The following is a 24,168-nucleotide window of genomic DNA, read 5'->3' on the forward strand; positions in this document are numbered from 1 at the left end:
TGTGGAAAAGACTTCAGGAGTTTTGGTAGGGAACAGCCACACACACACCTTTCTCCACTATCACTGCCCTTGAAATAAGAATTCTGCACCATTGACCAGAGTATATGCTACAGCAGGACATAAATTCTTCCCTCAGAAGGATTCAACTCTTCCACACAAATGCATGCACACAGAGCCTCCAAAAGAACAGGAGGCAAACAGGTAAAATACTTCCTCCTTTTTAACTGCCTTGAGGGGTGGTGACTTAGTGGTACAGCATCTGCTTTGCTTGCAGAAGGCCCCAGGACCAGGTGGTAGGAAATGTGAAAAACCTCTAACCTAAGACCCTGGAGAGCCACTGCCAGTCTACATAGACAGTGCTGAGCCTAACATCTGCTTGTATATATCAGCTCCATGTGTCCATTTGAGTTCTAGCATACCAAGTCTATGGCAAATGGAAAGAATAATACTGTACTTCTCCAGGGAAACAATACAGGCAAGGCCAGACCTCAGCACTGCAGACTATACTATGCATACTGCTTTCACTGTAGAATGTTGTCCATATTTCATTCATTCATTTTATTAGATTTATATCCCACCCTCCCCTAATGGGCATTTATTCAGTGGTTTTAGACAGGATTTTTCCAAAATGTTTTAAAGAGCAATGATACCTTCAGGCATGAATTGATACATCCTGTTATGCTACAGTGCTTCTATCATTAAATCTGGAAATAAGTACAAAGTGAACAGAACCAAAGGTCTCAGAATTTTACATAAGATTGCTCATCCTCCTACTTTGCAAGGCATATAGATAACAATCAGAATCCTTTTAGGCTTTTGTTTTAATAAACAACTAGAACTGTGTGATAATGATATTGCGTAACAGGGCAGCTAAAGACTATATTTCTTGTAACCATTGTTGAAAAGTCAAGTAACTAGGGCTCTCCAGAAGTTCCATGTTTGACCAAATTCTTTGCTCAAACTGTCATCTTTGATAAATGTTACATAATCTTATTAAAAATACTTAGAACAAAGCCCAAATTTACATTGTCATTCTTGAACAACACTAACCTCAGAAGGAAAACATTTTCCCCAAACCAGAGAAAGCTCCCATTCTGCAAAATACAGTAACTGTCTTTATTGCAGAATTTAAAATTGTAAATGTTTTTCATTCTGCTTAAGTGTCTCCTTTGACAAGGCAACTATATAGCAGATTTCTGATGTCATTAACTTTGCCCTTTGCTCCTTCAGAAAATGCTATGCTAAAACTAAAACCACAGAGGAATATTAGGTATTTCTTCCTATGAGGTTAATATTGAGAATGCTCTGTGGACATAAAGTAGGACAAAGCTTTCTTTCCATCATGTTGACGTGAAGATTTTTACCACTGATCTTAAATTGAAAATGTCAAAATGTGATAATACAACAGCTGCTGTAATTACACCTTAATGGGGTGGTTTCCCCACCAATATAGTTGATCCTTAGAAAAAATAAGAAAACATTACAGAATGCAAAATAGCTTCTCAGAGATTGTAACACTTGAACTCATTTAAGAACACGCCTAGATAACAGTTACTTATCATTTTGCAACAGAATCTCCAACTCAAGCGCACTATTCCAAGTAAAATCCACATCCCAACTTCCACTGGAGACAAAGTATTACATGTTAAGTCTCAACAGCTAGGCATCAGTAAACCATCAGGAACACCCACGCCACACTTCAAATTAGTAGAAACAACCATATTTAAATATTCTGGGCAGCAAGCACAAGTGTCAGAACTCATTTGTTGGGTGAGCCTGTTATCTTGGCATGAAGTCCAAGGGTCCACAAATTACTGATTTTTGTACTGCTTTGCAGAAGGTTCCCCCTCTTCCTTTCCCATCCCCTGGTTCATTACATTTATACTGGTTTTCCTGGATGCTGCTGCTTGGATGAACTGGCTGGACCACCCTGGTAAGCCATCACCTTCCTCTTTCTTAGGTCTGCTTGTTAACCAGTTCATCATCATTTTGCTGCTTGCACTGATTTTGGTCTCCTGGAAAACACAAAACAAATGGAGAAATACGGTAACTAGTGAAATCAGAAGATTCAAAGGAATCGGAAGACAAATTCAGTGAACCTGTATAAGCTGTGGCCAGGAGGCGCTGCCTGCCTCTATAGGGGTACCCCACTGGAGTAATGGGACCCCAAGCTAAGGAAACAAAATGGATTCTTGACAGAAATCAGGCCAAGGAAACACTATTTTGCAAAATAGCAGAGGAACATGCTGGGGCCTGGCTCTGATTGTAACTTAAGTTTTCCCCGGTCTGACTACTCTCCCCCTCCCAAATGAATGATGAGATCGGAAGATTTGTATCACTTACCGTGAAGCTTCCTTCTCGGTGGACTGGCAGTGGGTCGGTCCGACTACTGGGTATAGGCTCCTCCTCCTCATCACAGGGTTGGGTCTTCCAATTGATCCGGTGGGGGGGGAGTGGCCTATACCTCCCAGAACTCTCCAGTTGTATCCAAGCCGCATCCCCCTAGGAAAAATGACTTCCAAAACCTCCCCATTAAACACACTCTACTAGCGAGTAAACGAGGAGAACCATTTATTATGCTTCAATGCATCATACCAAATGGATGATTGAAACAGAGTACTGCAAACCACAGTATCGAGACTTATCCCAAGAGAAGGAACCAGCTCCAGAATCCATCTCCAAAACCCAGGAAGCCGATCAACCTTCAAAGGGCGGGCCGGACCGACCCACTGCCAGTCCACCGAGAAGGAAGCTTCACGGTAAGTGATACAAATCTTCCGTTCTCCGGTGGTCTGGTCAGTGGGTCGGTCCGACTACTGGGACGTAACAAAGCTGTACATCCCTGGGCGGGACCGGCTTCCCTGTTTAGAGTGCATGCTGCAGCACACGCCTCCCAAAGGACGCCTCCGCCGATGCCCACTTATCTACCCTATAATGCTTGGTAAAGGTATGTACCGACCTCCAAGTTGCTGCCTTACACACAGCTTCCAAGGACGGAAATGACCCATACACCGCTGATGTCGCAGCACCCCTCAAAGAGTGAGCCGTGATCCCATCTGGAGGGGTTCAACCTTGGGCCTTAAAAGCTAGAACAATACATTCCCGCAACCATCTGCTAAGAGAGGAAGTGGAAACCTGAAGTCCATGAGACCTTTTACTAAAGGAAACAAACAAAGAGTCAGACCTCCTCCAGTCTTTCGTGCGCTCAATATAAAAACTAAGCGCCCTCTTAACGTCAAGACAGTGCAACTCCCTCTCCTTGGGAGACTTAGGATTGGGACAGAAATTCAGAAGTACCAACTCCTGAGACCTATGAAAAACAGAATTAACTTTAGGAATGAAAGATGGGTCTGGTCTCAACACAACCTTATCATTATGAAAGACACAGAGTTCCTTGTCCACCGAAAGGGCACTCAACTCTGACACCCTACGTGCCGTGGTGATACCCACTAGGAAAGCACTTCTAAAGTGAGTTCTTTAATCCCACATGATGCCATAGGCTCGAAGGGGTGCCTACACAAGGCATCAGTACTACGTTTAGCTTCCATGAAGGGAACCTGTGCACTTGTGGTGGTTTGAGAAGTGCAGTGCCCCTCAGAAAACGACTAATATGCGGATGCATTGATAAGGCCTTACGCCCCCGCGCCCCTTGGATAGCAGAAAAGGCCGCCACCTGTCGCCGTAATGTACTGGTGGAAAGTCCTTTGTCCGCCCCCTCCTGTAGGAAACAAAGAACCCCTTGAACGTTCACCTTCAGCGGGTCCCACCCCCGTTGGGCCGCCCACGAAGAGAAAACCTTCCAAGTGGTGTTATACACTCTGTTAGTGGAGAAGTTACGTGATGCCAACATAGTGTCCACCACCCTCTAGGCATGCCCTAGACTTTCGAGCTGCAACCGCTCAACCTCCAAACTGCCAACTTTAACAGATGCGGTTGAGGATGTGACCAGTGGCGTAGGGAGGGGGGGCGGGAAGGGCGGGTCGCCCCAGGTCTGGGGGTCCCCGCATTGGCAAGGGGGGCCCCCAAACAATGGCCGTGTTGGTGTTGCTGCGCTGCGAGGAGGGGAGAAAAAGAATGGAGGCGCCCGACAGCGAGGGGGAGCGTGCACGCACGGCGGAGGAAGGGGGTGTGGCGGGGAGGGGCACGCGCGCACGTCGGGGCTCCTCGTTCCCTTCCCTTCCCCCCTCCCCCCCTCTCTCTCACGCAAGCGGCTGAAAGGCGCGTCGCTTTTTCTCCTCCCTCGCCTCAGAAGGCGCGCGTGTGCACCAGCCTCCTTCTCGGACATCTCCCGCGGCGGGGGGAGGGACTGGACGGCGACAGCGAGGGGGTGCACACGGCGCAGGAACTTGGAAGGGGGTGTGGTGGGGAGGGGCGCGCGGGCGCACGTCGGGGCTCCTCGTTCCCTTCCCCCCCTCCCCCTTTTTTTCCCCCTCTCTCTCACGCAAGCGGGTGTGAGGATAAATTGGAGGGGAGGAGAATAATATAAGCCCCTTCAGGTCCCCACTGGGGAGAAAGGCAAGATACAAACAAAGGTTGAAAATAATAATAAAGAACAGGCAGCTTTTCTACAGCTCTAAGACACCCTAAATGTCTAAATGAATCATGTCCCCTCCCTTTAAACAATTAGGCTGGAAAGTCAAAGTTTTGAGAGCCTATCCTAAGGGCAATATGCATGAGAAAGGAGCAGGGTTTGAATGCTGCCACAGAGCTTCCCTTTCTGATTTTCTATGTGGTCAAGGTTTATCTTGCACTGTCCAGTCTGCTAATTAAGATCCTCTGCCCAAACCCTGCTCTATCCTCACCTGCAGAGGTGAAGTGGGTGGCCAACTAGAGACAGGGTTGTCTTAGTAGTGGCTCCTCCCGTTTGGAATTCCCTCCAACTTGGAACACCCTTGATAGTTTAAGGATGGAAAGGCTCTAAATGAGATGCTGACAGAAAAAGAAGCCAAGGCCATCACACGATCTACCTACTGTGTTACCTTGTTTTCCTCCAAGGAGCTCAGGACAGATTGCATTGGTCTTCTTTGGAATGCAGCCTCTCAGCAACCCTCTGAAGGAGGCTAGACTGAGCGAGTATATTTGGCCCAAGGTTACATAGTGACCTTGATGGCAGAGGAAGGATTTGAATCAGAGTCTTCCTAAACCTTTGCAATGGCAAACCACCCCGTAAAAAAAGTCTGCCGTGAAAACGTTGTGAAAGCAACGTCACCCCAGAGTCGGAAACGACTGGTGCTTGCACAGGGAACCTTTCCTTTTCCTTCCTAAACCTAGTCTGAAACTCTAATCCCTACACTACACTGGCTCTTAAAAGCTTGTTGCAGAATGCCTGCATTAACTGACTACAGAAGGCTGTTACCACCAGAATTAGTTCTTGAAGGAGTTTAAGACATTGACCAAGGCTCTCACATGTCATGCTCTGTAGCTCTTCAGCAATGGGAAGGAAGGAAGGAAGGAAGGAAGGAAGGAAGGAAGGAAGGAAGGAAGGAAGGAAGGAAGGAAGGAAGGAAGGAAGGAAGGAAGGAAGGAAGGAAGGAAGGAAGGAAGGAAGGAAGGAAGGAAGGAAGGAAGGAAGGAAGGAAGGAAGGAAGGAAGGAAGGAAGGAAGGAAGGCAAATCGATGGAGAGAGGTAGGGAGAAGTGGAAAGAAAGCAACTTTCACTTTGGATGAATTCTTCCAAGTCCAAGCTGCCTGCTGGCTTGGCTTGGAGATGTGATTTAAAGAGACAAATGCCTTCTCCAAGCCAGCCAATAGGTCAGTGGGGGCTTTGAGAGCCACACAATATGTGTGAATGAGACACTGTATGCCATCTTGGGGGGGGGGGGGTGCCGCCCCCAAAGTGACACCACTTCCTGTTCCCCCCCCCACAAGTGGTGGCCATTTTGGGGAAGTTACATCACTTCCTGTTTCCAGCAGGGATCCCTCGCAAGTGGTGGCCATCTTGCGGAAGTGACATCACCGGAAGTGACATCATATCCTGTTTCTGGAGGCGTGCACACACATAGGGGGGCCCACATAAATCTTGGGCCCCAGGCCCCCAAAGCCCTAGCTACGCCACTGGATGTGACACGTTGCCCTGAGTCAAAAGGTCGCCCTTCCTCGGCAGTTGCCAAGGGGGTTGAACCGACAACCTCAGAAGTTCCTGGAATCACGCCCGTCTCGGCCAGAAAGGAGCCACTAGCACCATCTCTGCCCTTAACTCCACCACCCTCCGGATCACCCTGGGCAATAGTGGAATGGGTGGAAAGGCATACAGTAGCCCTGTCGGCCACTCGCCACTGAGCGCATCGGTCCCTTCTGCTTCACATCTCTGTTTTGCGAAGAACCTGTCCACCTGACGATTCTCTGCCATGGCAAACAAGTCCACCGACACTGGACCCTAACTGTCTAATATCAGACTGAAGGAATATCTGTACAGCATCCACTCCGTCTAGTCCAGAAAACGTCTGCTGGGCCAATCCGCGAACAGGTTGCCTTTTTGGGGAACATGAACCGCCGTGATCGACAGGAGACTGGCTTCCGCCCACTCAAAGAGAACCTTTGCCTCTGCGTGAAGAGATTTCACTCGGGTTCCTCCTGCCGATTCACATACGCCTTGGCTATTGAGTTGTCCGTTTTAACTAGGACATGGCGACCTATCAGGACTGCCTGTAAACCTAACAACCCTAGCCGAATCGCTCTGAGCTCCAAGAAGTTGCTACTGCGCTTCATCTCATGGGGCTTCTATTGTCCCTGAATCATTTGATCCTGAGAGTGAGCCCCCCAGCCCCATAGACTGGCATCTGTGGTCACACAAAATCTCTGGGGCTCGCGGAGTGGATGGCCCGGAAGAAAGCGGATCAGATCCAGCCACCAGTGTAACTGGGTTGTCATCCCAGGCGGCAATGACACCAGTTTGTGAATTTTGTTCCCTATAAAGTCTTGGAAGGACAAAGGAACAACTGAAGGGGTCGAGTGTGAAGCCTGGCCCAAAACAGCAGGACCTGACATGAGGCCATCAACCCTGGCAACTGCGCTAGAGACATAACTGATACCCTGCGCTGTTGCAGAAGTCCTTGTAACAGGGAGCAGAATTTCTCCCGTCTCTCTAAAGTCAAGAAAACTCTGTCCATGGTCGTATCTATCTCCACCCCCAAGCGCACTAGCCTCTGTGAGGGAGGAAGAATGCTCTTTTCCATGTTTACTACAAAGCCGTGACGACGTAACATGGACATGGTCTGTTGAATGTCCTCCAAACATTGTTGGTATAACCCCGCCCTCACCAGAATGTCATCCAGGAAGGGAATCAGGGCCACACCCTGCAATCTCAGCTCCACCACCAGGGCTACCAAGAGCTTTGTAAACACCTGGGGAGAAGACTTCAGGTCGAAAGGCAGGACCTGATACAGAAAATGTATCCCCCCGTAGGAGAAACGTAAAGATTTCCTGTGTGATTCCCAAATGGGAACATGTAAATGAGCCTCGGTCCAACACCCACCGGTCTTGAATAGAATGATTCCATGTGTCTGCGACCAAGGAGGGACGACCCCCTATTCTTCCTGTCACCTGGTGACCAGCATGGGCATTGGAATCCCTTTTTTGAGAGGGGTTTAGAATTCTGGTCTGACTTTCCAGAATAGTAAGGTTTAGAGTCAAGCCCCTTCTGTTGCCACTTTCCTCTAAAGGAATGAAAGGAACCTGGTCTAGCAGGCTTTTTGGAGCCTCGACAGGAAGGAAGGATTTCCTCTACTTTGCCTCTTTACCCTTAGAGGGTAGGACCTTCTTCTTATCCCTGTTCTCAATGAGATACCTATCTAGGCTCTCTCCAAACAACAAGCTCCTTTAAAGGGTACGGCTGCCACCCTGGCCCGGGCTGTAGTATCTACCTCCCAGTTTTGAAGCCAAATGTTGCGTCTAGCCGCCACGCCACAGGCCATTGCTCTAGCCACTTGCTGCATAGTGTCTAAGGAATCATCAGCCACAAAGGACAAAGTTTTTTGTCCTTAAACTCCTTAGGAGCTGCACTATCCTCCAAGATTTAGTGATATCAGGCTACCTTTAGCCATTGAGGTCAGGGCTGCCAATTATTAGCCCAAGTACACATTGCTCTGGCAAACAATGAGGATGTCCTGATCGCTTTAATGGTCCAGGCTGCCGCCTCAAATTCCTTGCGCAAAGTCTGTTCTGTTCTTCTATCACATGGATCCTTGGGCAAACCATCTGCGTCCATGGGCAGGACTGAATTAGAGACGAGACTAGTTACAGGGTCATCTACCGTTGGTAACTTTAGCCTCTTAATGGCCTGCGGAATTAGGGAATAGAGCTTAGAAAAAACTTGCTGGGTGGCCTTGGGTTTAGCCGGCCGTTCCCACTCTGCCTTAATCATAGCAAAAAGGCAGCTGGCAAAGGAACCCCTGTTTGAGAGCTACTCAGTAACGGCATCATTTCTCCTGAGCCTGTGGGAAGGTCAGGATCCAGTTCCTCCTTTTCTTTAGGAGCTGCCACAAAATTAAGGGTCCTTAAAACCTTAGGGAGCAATTCTAAATAATATTCGAGGGGGAAGAGCCAAGATTGCACCGTAGCAGGTTGTCCCTCTTCTTCTGAAAGCTCCCCTTCCTCCCTGACTGACTGTTGATCAGAGCACTCCGACTCCTCAGCCAAACTTGGGAGAGGCGAATCAAAGTCTAAATGAGACCTGCCCTTAGGATGCCACTCCAGAGAGTCACTAGGGCTAGTATCTCTGCCTCTTTCCCTTCCCTCCTGTTTCTTTTGCATCGTGGAGGAAGCAGGGGAGCCCAGGCGCTGACGGAGGTCCTGTCCCCCTTTAACATTTCTTGCTTAAGCCATTGCAGCAAATGTGCCTTGGCATCCTCCCCTGAAAGATCGGGGTTCTGAGCCTCTTGCTGAGAGGCCAGAGTTCCTGACAGAAGAGGCAGGTCGAACTCACTGGGGGAATTGCTCTTTAAACTAGCCGCCGTTTCGTTGCTTCCCCGCTTCACTGGAAACAAAAGTGAAAGCAGAGGCAATAAGGAAATAAAAAGGGCGCGAAGAGCCAAAAAGAAGGCAGCATGCCTTCCCTGCGCCCCCTGTCGGATCTTAGGGCGTCTTCCACCTTTCCCACGGACTCTCTAACGGCCCCCGTGAAAGGATTTTCCCCGCTGCCGTGCATCGCACTGCAAAGCAGTTTGGGTTCCAGGCCGTTCTGTCTGGATCATGCCTCTTCCCAGGGCTTTAGTCGGTCTTCCCGACCATGCCAGGCCCTCTCCCACTGCCGGGTGACTTACCGCGCTGCAGTTTTCGGGCGCACACGGCTTTGTGCCGCTTTCCTCCTGCTCTGTTTCTGTCGCGTCAGCGAGGAAACGGAGCTCTAGAGGGCTCTGCCGTCAATGATCGGGTCTACTCATGAGTAGCCCTCCAGCAGCTTGCCCCTCTGCCGCCATTTCGCTGCTCACGTCACGTGCTGCAGCTTTCGGGCTCATGCGGCTTCGTGCCGCTTTCCTCCTGCTCTGTTCCTGTCGCGTCAGCGAGGAAACGGAGCTCTAGAGGGCTCTGCCGACTCGAACGATCGGGTCTACTCGCGAGTAGCCCTCTGGCAGATTGCCCCTCAGCCGGGTTTGTTGGAGACCAACCCCTACGCTCCCGGCCTTCGCTCTTCCTGCTCGTCCAGATCTTCTGCGCTTTCCCAACAGCGCTCGGAAGAAACCGTCCTGCTTCATGCAGGGCCGGGAAAAAAAACTGGAGAGTTCTGGGAGGTATAGGCCACTCCCCCCCACCGGATCAATTGGAAGACCCGACCCTGTGATGAGGAGGAGGAGCCTATACCCAGTAGTCGGACCGACCCACTGACCAGACCACCGGAGAATGTTATGGCTTCAACAGGTAAGTATTGTTTCTGTTCTAATCCTTGGCCAACTGATTACGTGGCCATCTCCTTGCCTCCTTACTGCAACTCAGCTCTTCTTTTGTTTACAGCTATGGTAACGGTTGACACCTGGATAGATCCTTTGTCTTCTACATTTACTCCTCCTCAGGATATCACAGCTCAATTGATTAAACCATTAAAACTCAGTCCTGACCCACCATGATTCACTAATCTTGTCAAACCCCTGGGAGCCTCTCCATTCCGCCTCTTCTGTGACATCAGAGGTCACATGTACTAGTGTCATAAGTCACTGATCTCTGTGTCATGGATCACCCGATACCATTGCCTGGAGACACAAAAATTTGGTAATATAAGGCCATGTGTCTGCCAGTTCAGTGTGTCTTGTCTTATCCTACCACAGACTTGCACCCCCAAACTCTGTTTGGGCCACTTTCCACATTCACGTCTTCTGCTTCATGGATTCATGAACGTTTGCACATCAGGACAGGTAATATTGCCTTGATAATCCTAAAAATCCCTATCGATCACCTCTATTTTTCATAGCTTTTGATTGTCTGTGTTGTATTGCTTGTGTATATGACTGTATCTTTTCACATAATTTCTAGTAAAACATTATAAAATGATTTCAATCTGGAGTTTTTCTAGGACTGGACCTTTGTATCATAGGTGAAAAGATCCATGCTTCTAATTAGCTCTACCTAGTCTCCCTTTGCTAATTCCCCCATCTAAAAGAGGTGACTCAAGCATTTCCAGTAACAAAGCCCCGTGGCTTCTGGGAGCATTTCAAACTTTGTTAAAGTAAAGCTTAGCATTCTTCCCCAGCATAAATTATGCACAGGGTGTGTGTTCACACTACACTAAATAATGTGTTCTGCAACTGCTATTCTTACACAGTAAACATCCAGTTGCAAAACATTTAGCATAGTATGAACACACCCAGAGATCATTTTGCATTTCTGGACTGCATGCTGCAGAGAGGTCTACCTGGAGCCTTTGATGTTAGGTACTAGCTAATGGCCATTATATTTTCTTCAGCTCTTGGTTGGACTCTGCTTAGTTAGCCATTCTGTTCTTATTTGCGTTTATTCTGCTGCTGATTGATAATTTGTAGCACAATGGGTCAATATGAACATTGTGTGCCATTGTATTGTAAGTCACTGCGGACAAAATTTTTTCTGGAAAATATAAATATAAAAAAAGTGAAAATAAAAATGGCTTTGTTGCCGTCTTAAAATATTAAGAAAAGGGATGCTACAATCCTTTCCAACTGTACCAAGGACTTTTCAGATCATCCAGGATAGCTTTTACAAAGGCTGATAAATGTGGCACAATCTTTTCGGATACTAGGCAACCAGCCTAGCCACGTTGAAAAGAGATGCAAAACACATGCTGAACTTGCTGCCCCCCTTTGTCTGTTAAAGCAAACAACAGAAAGTGCTTCAAAGGGCTTAGCTGAGTGATTACAACATGAAGTAATCTGTTGAAATATTAGAGAAAAATATTAAGAGTAATATGTTAGGAAAGGCCCTGGCCTAGATAGACCAGGCTAGTCTAATCTTGTCAGATCTTGGAAGCTACGCAGGGATGAGACACCATGAAGGAAGTTCAGAGCTGTGATGCAAAGGCAGGCAATGGCAAACCACCTCTGAATGTCTTTTGCCTTGAAAATTCTCTGGGATTGCCATCAATCAGCACTTTCCTCCTCCTCCTCTTCCAACAATCAGGATAATATGACCAGCAGATCTTACCTTCTTGAGGTCCAGCTGAATGGGTGCAATGCATTCTGGTGTATTGTTTCGAGAGTTGTTCACTACAGTCGAGACTGGGTGGAAGGCAAGATTCTCTATGGGTTGAATAAATTTAAGTGCTTCCTGTGTGGGTATTTCTGCAAAGTCCAACCATTTTCCAATAGCCTCATCCCCATCCAGAATAGCTGGCATCCTAAATAAGCAAAAAAGCAGCTCTCTTTAGTGGACCGAAATTCCCAAACTAATTCAGCATGTGTTATGACTGAAAAACAGGAACAATCTTAAGCCACAGTAATAGCCAGACTGCCAAAAATGGAAACAAAAACCTGGAGATGATTTTTTGTTGGAGATGACAGAAGGAACAGTAAGCAATTGCTATTTGCATGAACCTGCAATACACATTCACCAAGGAAACTTGGTTCCAATGGGCTCGGAGTAATCTGAAGGACTGCTTCCAGAGTTAGCACAAAGAAAGTAATTTATGGTAAGGTTAAGATCTAGCACCTGAAACGGGCTGCTTATGTTTAATTGTTCTCCACGGGTGACTATTTGAAATAAGGAAAAAAACCCACATGTTTTTTATCTCAGTGATCTGACCTTCCTTTGAAGCTATTTATTCAGGAAAAAATAACAGCCATATTAGTATATACAGTAATGAGATGTTTGAGTTACATAACATAGTTTCATGTTACAACAAACCACTGTCCAGTTGTTCTCCCTTGCCTGTGATGGATGGAGTTTACACTCTTAGAAGCTTCTACTGTGATGATGGTGTAGCTGTACAATGCTTCCCCTCCATTAGGAGGTTCCCAACAATCAAAAACACCAGCCATGGTGAGTAACCTTTGACCATCTGGATCTTCATCTTCTATATCTGGTTCCCTGATCTGGGAAAAGGGACTACATTATTAAAAACATAATATATATAAAACACAGATGCATACCTCTGTCACTTGGGACACACTAAACTTCCATTGCCTTCAATGGTGACTACATAGGATGGTGCTTTTTTATGGGAAAATTTAAGAACTCAGAGGTAGGGAGTCCTCTTCACAGCCCCTCATCTGAACCACTGATGCAGCTAGTTTTCTGCAAGTAGGATCATGTCCCAGGCCCAACCACACTTCTGGTTCACATTTCACCAACAGTAGGTGATGAAGACTGTGATGGGGAACAAGTGGAGGCAGTTGCAACCCCACCCCCCAACCCTGTCCCCATACCTGTGATTCTTAATCCCATCCCCACTCTCTTACAAGCATGTTGTTAACAAACTGATTTTCATGTCTTTCCCTCACAAAAGGAGTAGCTGCTGCCACACATGAGATACTGAAGATGGACTATGAGAAAATGACTGTTGGTCCTCTCTTTGAATTAATGGGCACTTCTGTATGTTATTTTTGATAGCGCCACATTCAGTATCTTGTATATATACCCAAACAGATCTCAACATATGTACAAGCTCCAGTCCTTTCAACATCTGCTATATAAGCAAACCAATATTATACAGCATCAACTTCCTAAAGGAAACTGCAGTTTAAGAGGAAAAGGGTATAATGAAAGAAAGGCAATAGCTGAGCAACTTAGCTTTAAATATTAATGAACAATGGCTGTACCTTTTCTTGCACAATCTGGGGGAAGTAAATGAAATAGGGTTGCTTCTGTCCATTGCGCTGCTGCCATTCATAGTAGCCATCAGCCAGCACCACACAGCGCTTGCCTTTGAGCAGAGGCCCCTTTGGAGGGAGGGAGGGAGCAGAGGAGGAGAAAATATCAATCTATGCATGTGGCAGGGTCAGATGTAATAAACATTTGAGGTAGTAGGATTTAAAAGCATTGTATATAGATTACAGAAAGTGATTCTCAGAGCAATGAGAGTTCACATTGGAGCTGTGAACTAAAATTATCCGAAGTAAAGCAAAATTTTAAATACTACACAGTTATTGTGTCTGTGCCATTCATAGCATTACAGGGATTTCCAAACATTTGTTTCCAAAGCTAAGATAATACAATACAATACAGTCATCACAATCCCAGATAAAGGAGTGATTTCACATCTCCATGTTTCTGTGCTTTATTGCTGATTATAATAAACAAGGCAAAATTATTATGGCTTTATGGAAGGAGGGAGCAGCAGAAAAATATAAGTAAGGAGGAACAGCAAAATCATGAGCATAAAAGGATAGATGGAGGAAATGGTGACAAAAGTGAAGACCAAGATAAGAGATACAGGAAAGGCCCAATCGCACACACTCAACATTGGCTAAACTGCTCCACCCTCACCAAACATATGTGAAGTGAATCTTCCATCTGGGTCTAGAGACCAAGGAAGCTGTGCACTCCAGACGTGGAGAGGCAAGAATGGTTAAATGTCCAATGTGCTTCCTCTTGGAATAAACCTTTCAGTGAATGTTCATTTGTATTATCATATTTCCAAAAACGTTCCATGCAACGAGTCTTATTTTTGTTTCACTAACTTAACCTGTGCAAAAATCAAGCAAATTAGCTTAGGGATGCTCTGTCAAGCACAGCATGTGAAGGCTATCACCTTTTGCAGTCTTGTCTTTCAGGAAGATCAAGACATTGGGATCACAGCATGTATTTCAGAAATATTTACACCTGATGAGCCAGGGCAACTGTGGGCAATTCTGCTAGGGAAAAATATTCAGTGCTCATGTCTTGCTCAAAAGGAATTAACAGTATTGCCAGAAGGAGATAAATATAAGTCTTATTTCATGAGGAAGGCTACACAAAACTAACCTTGTACGAGAGTTTCTCCATCATGGTGTCACTGCGACAATTTGAAGTGTTATACTGCATTTTAGATGGGTCATCTTCCTTGAACCAGGCTGGAATAAGTCCCCAACGCATGGCTACAAGGACACGCTCAGAAGAACTAGAATCCTTTCATAACATAAAAACAGAGAGAAAAATTGAGAAGCCTTCATAGAGAAAGAAGATTACAATTTAGTTGGAAACTCCTGTAGAACACACTATGTAAAGAGCTGCCAGTACTGTGCACACAAAGCCCTTTTCAGAAATCAGCTGCTTAGTAGGGAAGAGAAGCTGATTGCTCCATCCCACTCACCATCCCAATCAGTGAGATTTTACCTTTTAAGTAGCATTGTGTGTGCAGAGTACCACATATTGAATTCGGGAGGGGAACTGCATGTACAGCACAGGTTTGTGCATGTAGCTCCCCCACTCTCCTAGAAAAATACGCACATGGTCGCTAGTTTGCTTGGGGCAAAAGGACCTTCTACTTCTCACTTTGTCCTTTGTCACATAGTGAAAGCTACAGCAACTTAGTCCATTCAGTTACTAATTACTAACAACAACCCCCCCCCCAAAAAAATATTCTGTTTTTATGTTTACAAGAGACAAACGGTGTCATCCTAAACTGAGTTACACCTTTCTTGACTCCATTGATTTCAATTGACTTAGAAGGCTATGAACTCCACTTAGGATGATACTGCAAGTTTTCTCTGTATTTTATGATCTCTCTGCTAGTAACCGTTCACCAACAGGTCACTCTAGTTCTAGGCTGGAATGAGAATGACAGCAAGAACTGCAGTAAAAACCAAAGCTACAATGCTTGTAAACTTAACATCTGATAGCAAGCTGCGGGATAAGATCACATATGAAACAGAAAAACTGAAGATGACAATATAAAGTCTGGTTCACGTGGGTAGGCATGTTGGTCTAAAACAGCAAAATGGAATTTGAATTCAGTGACACCCTAAAGATCAAAAAAGTTTTATTGGCAGTATAAGCTTTCATATAAAGACTGACATGGTAACGAGTAATTTAGTTTTTTTTAGCAACATTTTCTACTCTAGGCTACTCACAAGTCTGCAGCTGCAGACTGTACAGAATTAGTTTTGTTATAAAAGGCTGCATGCAGGCCAACACCTTTCTAATTCTGGTACTGGAGGATTTTTTAAAAAGTTTTTTTTTAATTTGTGTGCGTGCATGCCTGGAAGCTTCTCGCTCCTGGTATTCCTTGGAGGTTTCCCATTCGAGTACTGCTTAGCTTCCCAGATCTGACTTGTCTGGGATATCCAGGTCAGAGCACAGAACTGGAGAATTCTAAAATTGCTGTACAGCCTTGACATGGGTAACCTCGGCAATCTTGATCCCATCAGATCCAGAAGCTAAGCACAGCTGATCCTGGCAAGTACTTGGATGGAAAACTCCTTGGAATATTAGGATCGGGAGGCAGAGGCAGGTTGTATCAAGAAGAAGATGATGATATTGGGTTTATATCCCGCCCTCCACTCCAAAGAGTCTCAGAGCAGCTCACAATCTCTTTTACCTTTCTCCCCCACAACAGACACCCTGTGAGGTGGGTGGGGCTGGAGAGGGCTCTCACAGCAGCTGCCCTTTCAAGGACAACCTTGAAGGACAACCCAGAGCTATGGCTTACCCAAGGCCATGCTAGCAGGTGCAAATGGAGGAGTGGGGAATCAAACCCGGTTCTCCCAGATAAGAGTCCGCACACTTAGAGCCAGTTTGGTGTAGTGGTTAAGTGTTTGGACTCTTATCTGGGAGAACCGGGTTTGATTCCCCACTCCTCCACTTGCACCTGCTAGCATGGCCTTGGGTCAGCCATAGCTCTGGAAGAGGTTGTCCTTGAAAGGGCAGCTGCTGTGAGAGCCCTCTCCAGCCCCACCCACCTCACAGGGTGTTTGTTGTGGGGGAGGAAGGTAAAGGAGATTGTGAGCCGCTCTGAGACTCTTTGGAGTGGAGGGTGGGATATAAATCCAATATCATCATCTTCTTCTTCTTCTTCTTAGGTAACTACTACACCAAACTGATCAAGCCACATCCTCCATGCCTCAGTAGGGGTCACCAGAAGTCACTATAACTTCTAGCCACGCACGCACACACACAATTTTTTTTAAAAAAAATTTGTATAACCACTTCAAAGTCTACCTTACATTATTGCTTGCATTTTTCTCAGCTGAAACAATTGAAACAGACTAACGGGTTTCACTTCTGCTTTTTAGCAGTTTCTAGTTAAGTTCACTTTTAGTATTAGCTTGAGTGAGTGGCTTTAGAATGCTTTATTTATGGTTTTTAACGAAACCAAACACAAATATCAGGAAAAAACTTTGCTGGCCTCAACTTTTACAAACATACAGAAAGTTCAAAACATCTGGAAATATGACACAAGCTCTTAGTTTCTGACTTAACAACAAACCAATGTACTTTTGCTGCATGGTAAAATGAACCAAAACAAAATTAATGAAGGATGGCTTCATAGCTTAGGTACTAGACTGCAGAAAAAGGTTGCTCACCCCTTCCTCTTTGCCCTCCACACACTATTACTGAATGCAAACTTGCTTCTTCTGTCAGGAGGGAAAGAGCATGCTCTGTTGCTCTTGCCTAGCTAACGAAGCACAGCACAGCAGCTGCTAGTTTGGGGTCCAGGAGCGGCAGGTGCAGCAGAGGGCAAGAAATGATGGGCAGACAGATTAATTTACCATTGTGCTTGGCTTGGGGATAACTGGTACGCAGCCCAGGAGAGCGGAAAAACAGAATGACTATTCAGCAGTATATATTAAATTCACACAGAGGGAAAAAAATCAATTAAATAGCCATTATAGCATTTGTGTGAACCCTATCTAGAGTGCCTAGGCAGGAAAGAGAAAGAGGAAGCAGTTTGCAAAATGTTATGCTTGAAAACATAATTGTATGAGTGTTTTTATATTTGTACATGTGCACTGATTTGCAATGCAATTATTTAAAAATGTAACAACTTCCTTGCTTCTAAAAGTGACATCATGACACAGCACAAGCATATTTTCCAAAGGTCAAACAGTCACCCTCCTTGCTTGCTGAAAAAACACAATGGACTGCCAATACAAGTCCATGAGTTTATTAATATTAAAATATTATTGCACATGCATTTAAAAAAATCATATTATAGCAACCAAGAGGAGAGATCAATGTTTTCAGACTACAGGCAAATTTTCACCAGAACTTTTTCCACTCATGCTTCGGAAACATATAGGAAACTCAGTTCTTGGGAATATGCAGAATAAACAAAATTACTTGTGCGCTACACCACATAATTCTAGTTTCAGCATCCAGAGATGCAGTGGGGCCTGCAAAACAGCTCTATTCTGACCTCTTTACTGCTGCTGTTGCTCATACTAACCAATTGCTTCTGAGGAAGAGATGACAATAGAAAAGGATCATTTGCACAACTGGTTGTACAGATCCATGCTGCTATTAAAATCACTTTATATGTATTCTACATCTTTAGACAATTTTCATATTTGTATAACAAACCTGTACTTTACTACAAGAACAAAAGATGGTTTAGAACAGGGGTCCCCAACTCCTGGTCCATGGACCTGTTCCAGTCCATGGCCTGTTAGTAACTGGGCCATGAATTGTATAATTATTTCATTATATATGACAATGTAGTAATAATAAGATAACATTGGATTTATATCCCACCCTCCACTCCAAATTTCAGAGTCTCACAGTGGCTCACAATCTCCTTTACCTTCCTCTCCCACAACAGACACCCTGTGAGGTAGATGGGGCTGAGAGAGCTCTCACAGAAGCTGCCCTTTCAAGGACAACTCTGTGAGAGCTATGGCTGACCCAAGGCCATTCCAGCAGCTGCAAGTGGAGGAGTAGGAAACCCAGTTCTCCCAGATAAGAATCTGCACACTTAACCACCACTTAACCACTTAACAAACAAAGTAATGGAAGCTGTAAAAGGTAAGAAGGACTCCTTTAAGCGGTGGAAAACCAGTCCAAGTGAGATTAATAAAAGGGAACACAGGCAGTGGCAAATCAAATGCAAGACTGTGATCAGGCAGGCAAAAAGGGACTATGAGGAGCATATTGCAAAAAACATAAAGACCAACAATAAAAATTTCTTCAAATATATTAGAAGTAGGAAACCAGCCAGGGAAGCAGTGGGGCCCTTGGATGACCATGGGGTAAAAGGATTACTGAAGGAGGATGGGGAAATGGCTGAGAAGCTGAATGCATTTTTTGCCTCCGTCTTCACCGTGGAAGATGAGAAGTGTTTGCCCGCCCCAGAACCACTAATATTGGAAGGGGTGTTGAAAGACCTGAGTCAGATTGAGGTGACAAAAGAGGAGGTCCTACAACTAATAGACAAATTAAAAACTAATAAGTCACCGGGTCCGGATGGCATACATCCGAGAGTTCTGAAAGAACTCAAAGTTGAACTTGTGGATCTTCTAACAAAAATCTGTAATCTTTCATTGAAATCTGCCTCAGTTCCTGAGGACTGGAAGGTAGCAAATGCCACCCCCATCTTTACAAAGGGTTCCAGAGGAGATCCGGGAAATTACAGGCCAGTCAGTCTGACTTCAATACCGGGAAAGTTGGTAGAAACCATTATCAAGGACAGAATGAGTAGGCACATTGATGAACACGGGTTATTGAGGAAGACTCAGCATGGGTTCTGCAAGGGAAGATCTTGCCTCACTAACCTGTTACATTTCTTTGAGGGGGTGAACAAACATGTGGACAAAGGAGACCCGATAGATGTTGTTTACCTTGACTTCCAGAAAGCTTTTGATAAAGTTCCTCATCAAAGGCTCCTTAGAAAGCTTGAGAGTCATGGAGTAAAAGGACAGGTCCTCTTGTGGATCAAAAACTGGTTGAGTAATAGGAAGCAGAGAGTGAGTATAAATGGGCAGTCTTCGCAGTGGAGGACGGTAAGCAGTGGGGTGCCGCAGGGCTCGGTACTGGGTCCCATCCTCTTTAACTTGTTCATAAATGATTTAGAGTTGGGAGTGAGCAGTGAAGTGGCCAAATTTGCGGATGACACTAAATTGTTCAGGGTGGTGAGAACCAGAGAGGATTGTGAGGAACTCCAAAGGGATCTGTTGAGGCTGGGTGAGTGGGCGTCAACGTGGCAGATGCGGTTCAATGTGGCCAAGTGCAAAGTAATGCACATTGGGGCCAAGAATCCCAGCTACAAATACAAGTTGATGGGGTGTGAACTGGCAGAGACAGACCAAGAGAGAGATCTTGGGGTCATGGTAGATAATTCACTGAAAATGTCAAGACAGTGTGCGTTTGCAATAAAAAAGGCCAACGCCATGCTGGGAATTATTAGGAAGGGAATTGAAAACAAATCAGCCAGTATCATAATGCCTCTGTATAAATCGATGGTGCGGTCTCATTTGGAGTACTGTGTGCAGTTCTGGTCGCCGCACCTCAAAAAGGATATTATAGCATTGGAGAAAGTTCAGAAAAGGGAAACTAAAATGATTAAAGGGCTGGAACACCTTCCCTATGAAGAAAGGTTGAAACGCTTAGGGCTCTTTAGCTTGGAGAAACGTCGACTGAGGGGTGACATGATAGAAGTTTACAAGATAATGCATGGGATGGAGAAAGTAGAGAAAGAAGTACTTTTCTCCCTTTCTCACAATACAAGAACTCGTGGGCATTCGATGAAATTGCTGAGCAGACAGGTTAAAACGGATAAAAGGAAGTACTTCTTCACCCAAAGGGTGATTAACATGTGAAATTCACTGCCACAGGAGGTGGTGGCGTCCACAAGCATAGCCACCTTCAAGAAGGGTTTAGATAAAAATATGGAGCAGAGGTCCATCAGTGGCTATTAGCCACAGTGTGTGTGTGTGTGTATATATATATATATTTGGCCGCTGTGTGACACAGAATGTTGGACTGGATGGGCCATTGGCCTGATCTAACATGGCTTCTCTTATGTTCTTATGCCAAACTAATAGAAATAAAGCGCCCAATTGTATCATCCCAAAACCATCACCCCCCCCCCCCCCTTTGGTCTCTGGAAAAATTGTCTTCCGCAAAACCGGTCCCTGGTACCACAATGGTTGGGCACCGCTGGTTTAGAAGTCTTGGCATCAAGTCCTCTACTGAATCTCAGAGTAAGCAACTGCTTGGGCACCAAAACACCTTCATGGAAGTACGCACATTTCCATTCCTAAGTACAGTCTTTGTCATATGCAAGACAAAAACAAATGTCCCCTTTTAAGAATGCTAGAACGCCACAGAAGTCCACAGATCACCAGAATTCCTCTAATTTGTAAAATTTTGATCATACAGCCATAGCTAAAAATATAGATCTATAAAAGGCAAACAAAAATGTATGCACAATTTTTAAAATACCGACAAAGCACAATTCAGGGATTCACCTTCTCAAAGTGTTGTTGGGAGAGAAGCACAGGATTGTTAGACTGTGGACACTTATTGTAGGATGGACTATATTTGTCAGCATTTTTCCAATCAGGGTATCTTGTCCTCCCCTGCTTATCCTGGTATGCGCAGGCCCGACGGATGCCATCTGCTCCAAGACAAACTGCTGTGCGGCCACACATTTTCCAGTAGTGACCTAATGAAATCAGATTCACTTAATCAGTGGTGCCCCAGTTCTAGAATTAGTGCCCAATTGTATAATTCCAAAACCATCAACCCCCCCCCCCCCCGGTTCGGTGTGTGGAGGGGAGGTTGAGATGTCTTGCTTTTACAATTGATCTCCAGTCTACAGAGAGCAGTCCCCCTGAAGAAAATGGCTGCTTTGTAGGGTGGACTCAATGGCTGAGGTCTCTCTTCCCCTCATAAGCCCACTCCTAAGCTCTCCAGGTATTTCCCAAATCAGAGCCTGCAGCCTTATCGCACACTGAAGTTCTGCTACTTTCTACTGAACATTCCATGTGAATTTTTCAGGCTTCAGACTTTAATGCACTTTCACTGTTCTGTTCTACAGTTTGCTGCATGAGTTACTTCCCTTGGATCCAAATTCACCTTGAGGGTGCAATTTGGGTTTGTTGCTGCTTTATGGATAAACATAATAGGCACAAAAAAGAGATCATAATTTGTTTTCAGAATATATGTGGTAATGCAGCTGCTAGAAGAGCTCGAAAGCTTATATTCTGAAAATCTTGCTGGTCTCTAAGGTGCAGACGGCCGAATCTAACCGTTCAGCTTCCATTTATTAAACGACCTGGGGCAAAACGGAATGAGAGCAAATGTTCACAGAGACGTTCTTAACGGGAGGGAGGGAACCCGCTTTAATACATTTTCATCATGGAAAATGTCCTCCTTTATAGCTAAAAATAATTTATGGAACAGAACTTCTTGGGCCACGGCACTGACCCAAATCAGCAGGAAGTTATTGCAAAAGCTCGTGATACCGTTGAACTACCACCCCACCCCCAGGTCCACCAGAAGTGCAGTACTGCGATCAGTAGACCCTTGGCTCAGAAGTCAAGCATCTGAGGATAAAGGGGGAAACCGGGGGCCTCCGACCTTTGCTGAAGGAAGGAAAGGAAGGACGAATGACAGGAAGGATCTTCTACTGCAAGGGGAAACGAAGTTTCCTCAAAGCCGGCAATCCATGTTTACTAACTAGCACGCTAAAAGTCATTCCTGCAATCCCACCCGGCCCTTTCGCTTCGTCTCCACCGCTCTTTACACCCGCGGGTATGCAATACAAAAGAGCGGGGTGGGGGAGGGGAGAGATGAAACCTTCCTCAGAGCTGGGTGGAGAAACAGCAGCTCCCTTACCTCATGGGCTTCCCGCCTTCCAGGGTTCGAGCTGTTCTTTCTCCTTAGCTTCGTTTTGGTCCGGTGACGTCAATTCGGTTGGGTGGTTCCTCCCCGCCTCCCTACCAAGCGCCGCCTCACAATCAGTTTTCATAGCCCCGCTTTCGGTAGGAAGTGGGTCACATCCAATCAGCCCCGTAGCCAAAAATTTTGGGGTGGGGTGGCCGTGGAGGCTTGGCTGCTTCTTCCAGCTCCTAAGCCCCAGCTCTCTCTCTCTCATGCTCTTGGGGGTGGGAAGAGCCTGGGGTGAGCAGTAGCAGCGAAAACAGGAGTGTGGGGAGAGCTTGGGAGGCAGGGAAGAGCAGTGGCAGCAAAAATGGGGCTGCTGGCAGTGCGGGGAGTGGGAGAGACAGGGAAGAGCCCAGAGAGAGCAGCAGCGGTGAAAACGGGGCTGCAGAGAGAACTTGGGAGGCAGGGAAGAGCCTGGGGAGAGCAGCAGCGGTGAAAACGGGGCTGGAGGCAGTGGGGTGGGGAGGCAAGGAAGAGCCCAGGGAGAGCGGCAGCAGTGAAAACGGGGCTGCAGGGTGACCGGGGGAGGCAGGGAAGAGCCCGGGGTGAGAAGCAGTAGCAAAAACGGGGCTGCGGGGAAAGCAGGGAAGAGCCCAGGGAGAGCGGCAGCAGTGAAAACGGGGCTGGGGGGAGGCAGGGAAGAGCCCAGGGAGAGCGGCGGCAGTGAAAACGGGGCTGCAGGGTGACGGGGGGGGGGGGGGGCAGGAGGTAGGGAAGAGCCCGTGGAGAGCAGCAGCGGTGAAAACAGGGTTGGAGGCAGGGAAGAGCCCAGGGAGAGCGGCAGCAGTGAAAACAGGGCTGGAGGGAGACGGGGGGAGACAGGGAAGAGTCCGGGGAGAGTGGCGGCAATAAAAATGGGGCTGTGGGGAGAGCTTGGGAGGCAGGGAAGAGCCTGGGGAGAGCAGCGGCAGTGAAAACAGGGCTGCAGGGTGACGGGGGGGGGGGGAGGCAGGGAAGAGCCCGGGGAGAGCAGAAGTGGTGAAAACGGGGCGCAGGGATAGCGGGGGAGGCAGGAAAGAGCCCAGAAAAAGCAGCTGTGGCTAAAACGGGGCTGCGGGGAGAGCTGGGGAGGCAGGGAAGAACCCGGGGAGAGTGGCGGCGGTGAAAACGGGGCTGTGGCGAGAGCTGGGGAGGCAGGGAAGATCCCGGGGAGAGCAGCTGTGGTGAAAACGGGGCTGCGGGGAGAGTGGGGAAGGCAGAAAAGAGGCTGGGGGGGGGTGGCAGCAGCAAAAATGGGGCTGCGGGGAGACCGGGGGAGGCAGAGAAGCGCCCAGGAAGAGCAGCTGTGACAAAAACGGGGCTGCGGGGAGAACTTGGGAGGAAGGGAAGAGCCCAGGGAGAGCGGCAGCAGTGAAAAAGGGGGCTGTGGGGAGAGTGGGGAAGGCAGAGAAGAGCCTGGGGGAACGGGCAAAAAACAGGGCTGTGGGGAGAGCGGGGGAGACAGGGAAGAGCTTGGGGGAGTGGCAGCAGCAAAAACGGGGCTGCAGGGAGACCAGGGGAGGCAGGACATGGTGGGAAGAACCCGGGGAGAGCAGCGACGGCAGCAAAAACGGGGCCACAGAGAGAGCAGTGGGTAAAGGAGGGGCCACACAGGTGGAAGGGGGTGTTGGGTGGCTACGGGCCTGCATCCAATGTTCCCTCTAAACTGAGTTAGTGTGAGCTAGCTCACAATTTTTTAGCCTCCAGCTCACAGATTTTTGTCTCAGCTCAGTAAAAATGGCCCTAAAGCAAACTGATTCAATAGCTCACAACTTTAATGACAGTAGTTCACAATGTACAATTTTTGCTCACAAGACTTCACAGCTTAGAGGGAGCATTGGTCACATCCTTTTTGCTTGAAGGTTTGAGGGAAAGAATTGCGCCTCCTGCTTAAACAAGGGCCTAGTGCGACTGCATCTAAGGTTTAAGCCCCTACACAGGGTTCAACGGCACCGAAGCATAACAGAGTCTTTGAGCATGTGCAGA

General features: G+C 46.8%; 1 protein-coding gene across 1 annotated transcript; it reads right to left on the bottom strand.

The window, feature by feature from the left end:
- Positions 1-806: 806 nt before the first annotated feature.
- Positions 807-22,279, bottom strand: HMCES (5-hydroxymethylcytosine binding, ES cell specific). The gene is made up of 7 exons (XM_060239707.1): positions 22,156-22,279; positions 20,784-20,980; positions 14,365-14,508; positions 13,221-13,340; positions 12,331-12,494; positions 11,608-11,800; positions 807-2,015 (listed from the first exon to the last, which is right to left on the bottom strand). The coding sequence occupies exons 2-7, from the start codon at positions 20,964-20,966 to the stop codon at positions 1,812-1,814; spliced, it is 1,008 nt and encodes a 335-aa protein (XP_060095690.1). The 5' UTR covers positions 20,967-20,980; positions 22,156-22,279; the 3' UTR covers positions 807-1,811.
- Between the last annotated feature and the right edge of the window lie 1,889 nt (positions 22,280-24,168).

The sequence above is a fragment of the Heteronotia binoei genome, chromosome 5 (assembly GCF_032191835.1).
Source record: "Heteronotia binoei isolate CCM8104 ecotype False Entrance Well chromosome 5, APGP_CSIRO_Hbin_v1, whole genome shotgun sequence".
NCBI lineage: Eukaryota > Metazoa > Chordata > Lepidosauria > Squamata > Gekkonidae > Heteronotia > Heteronotia binoei.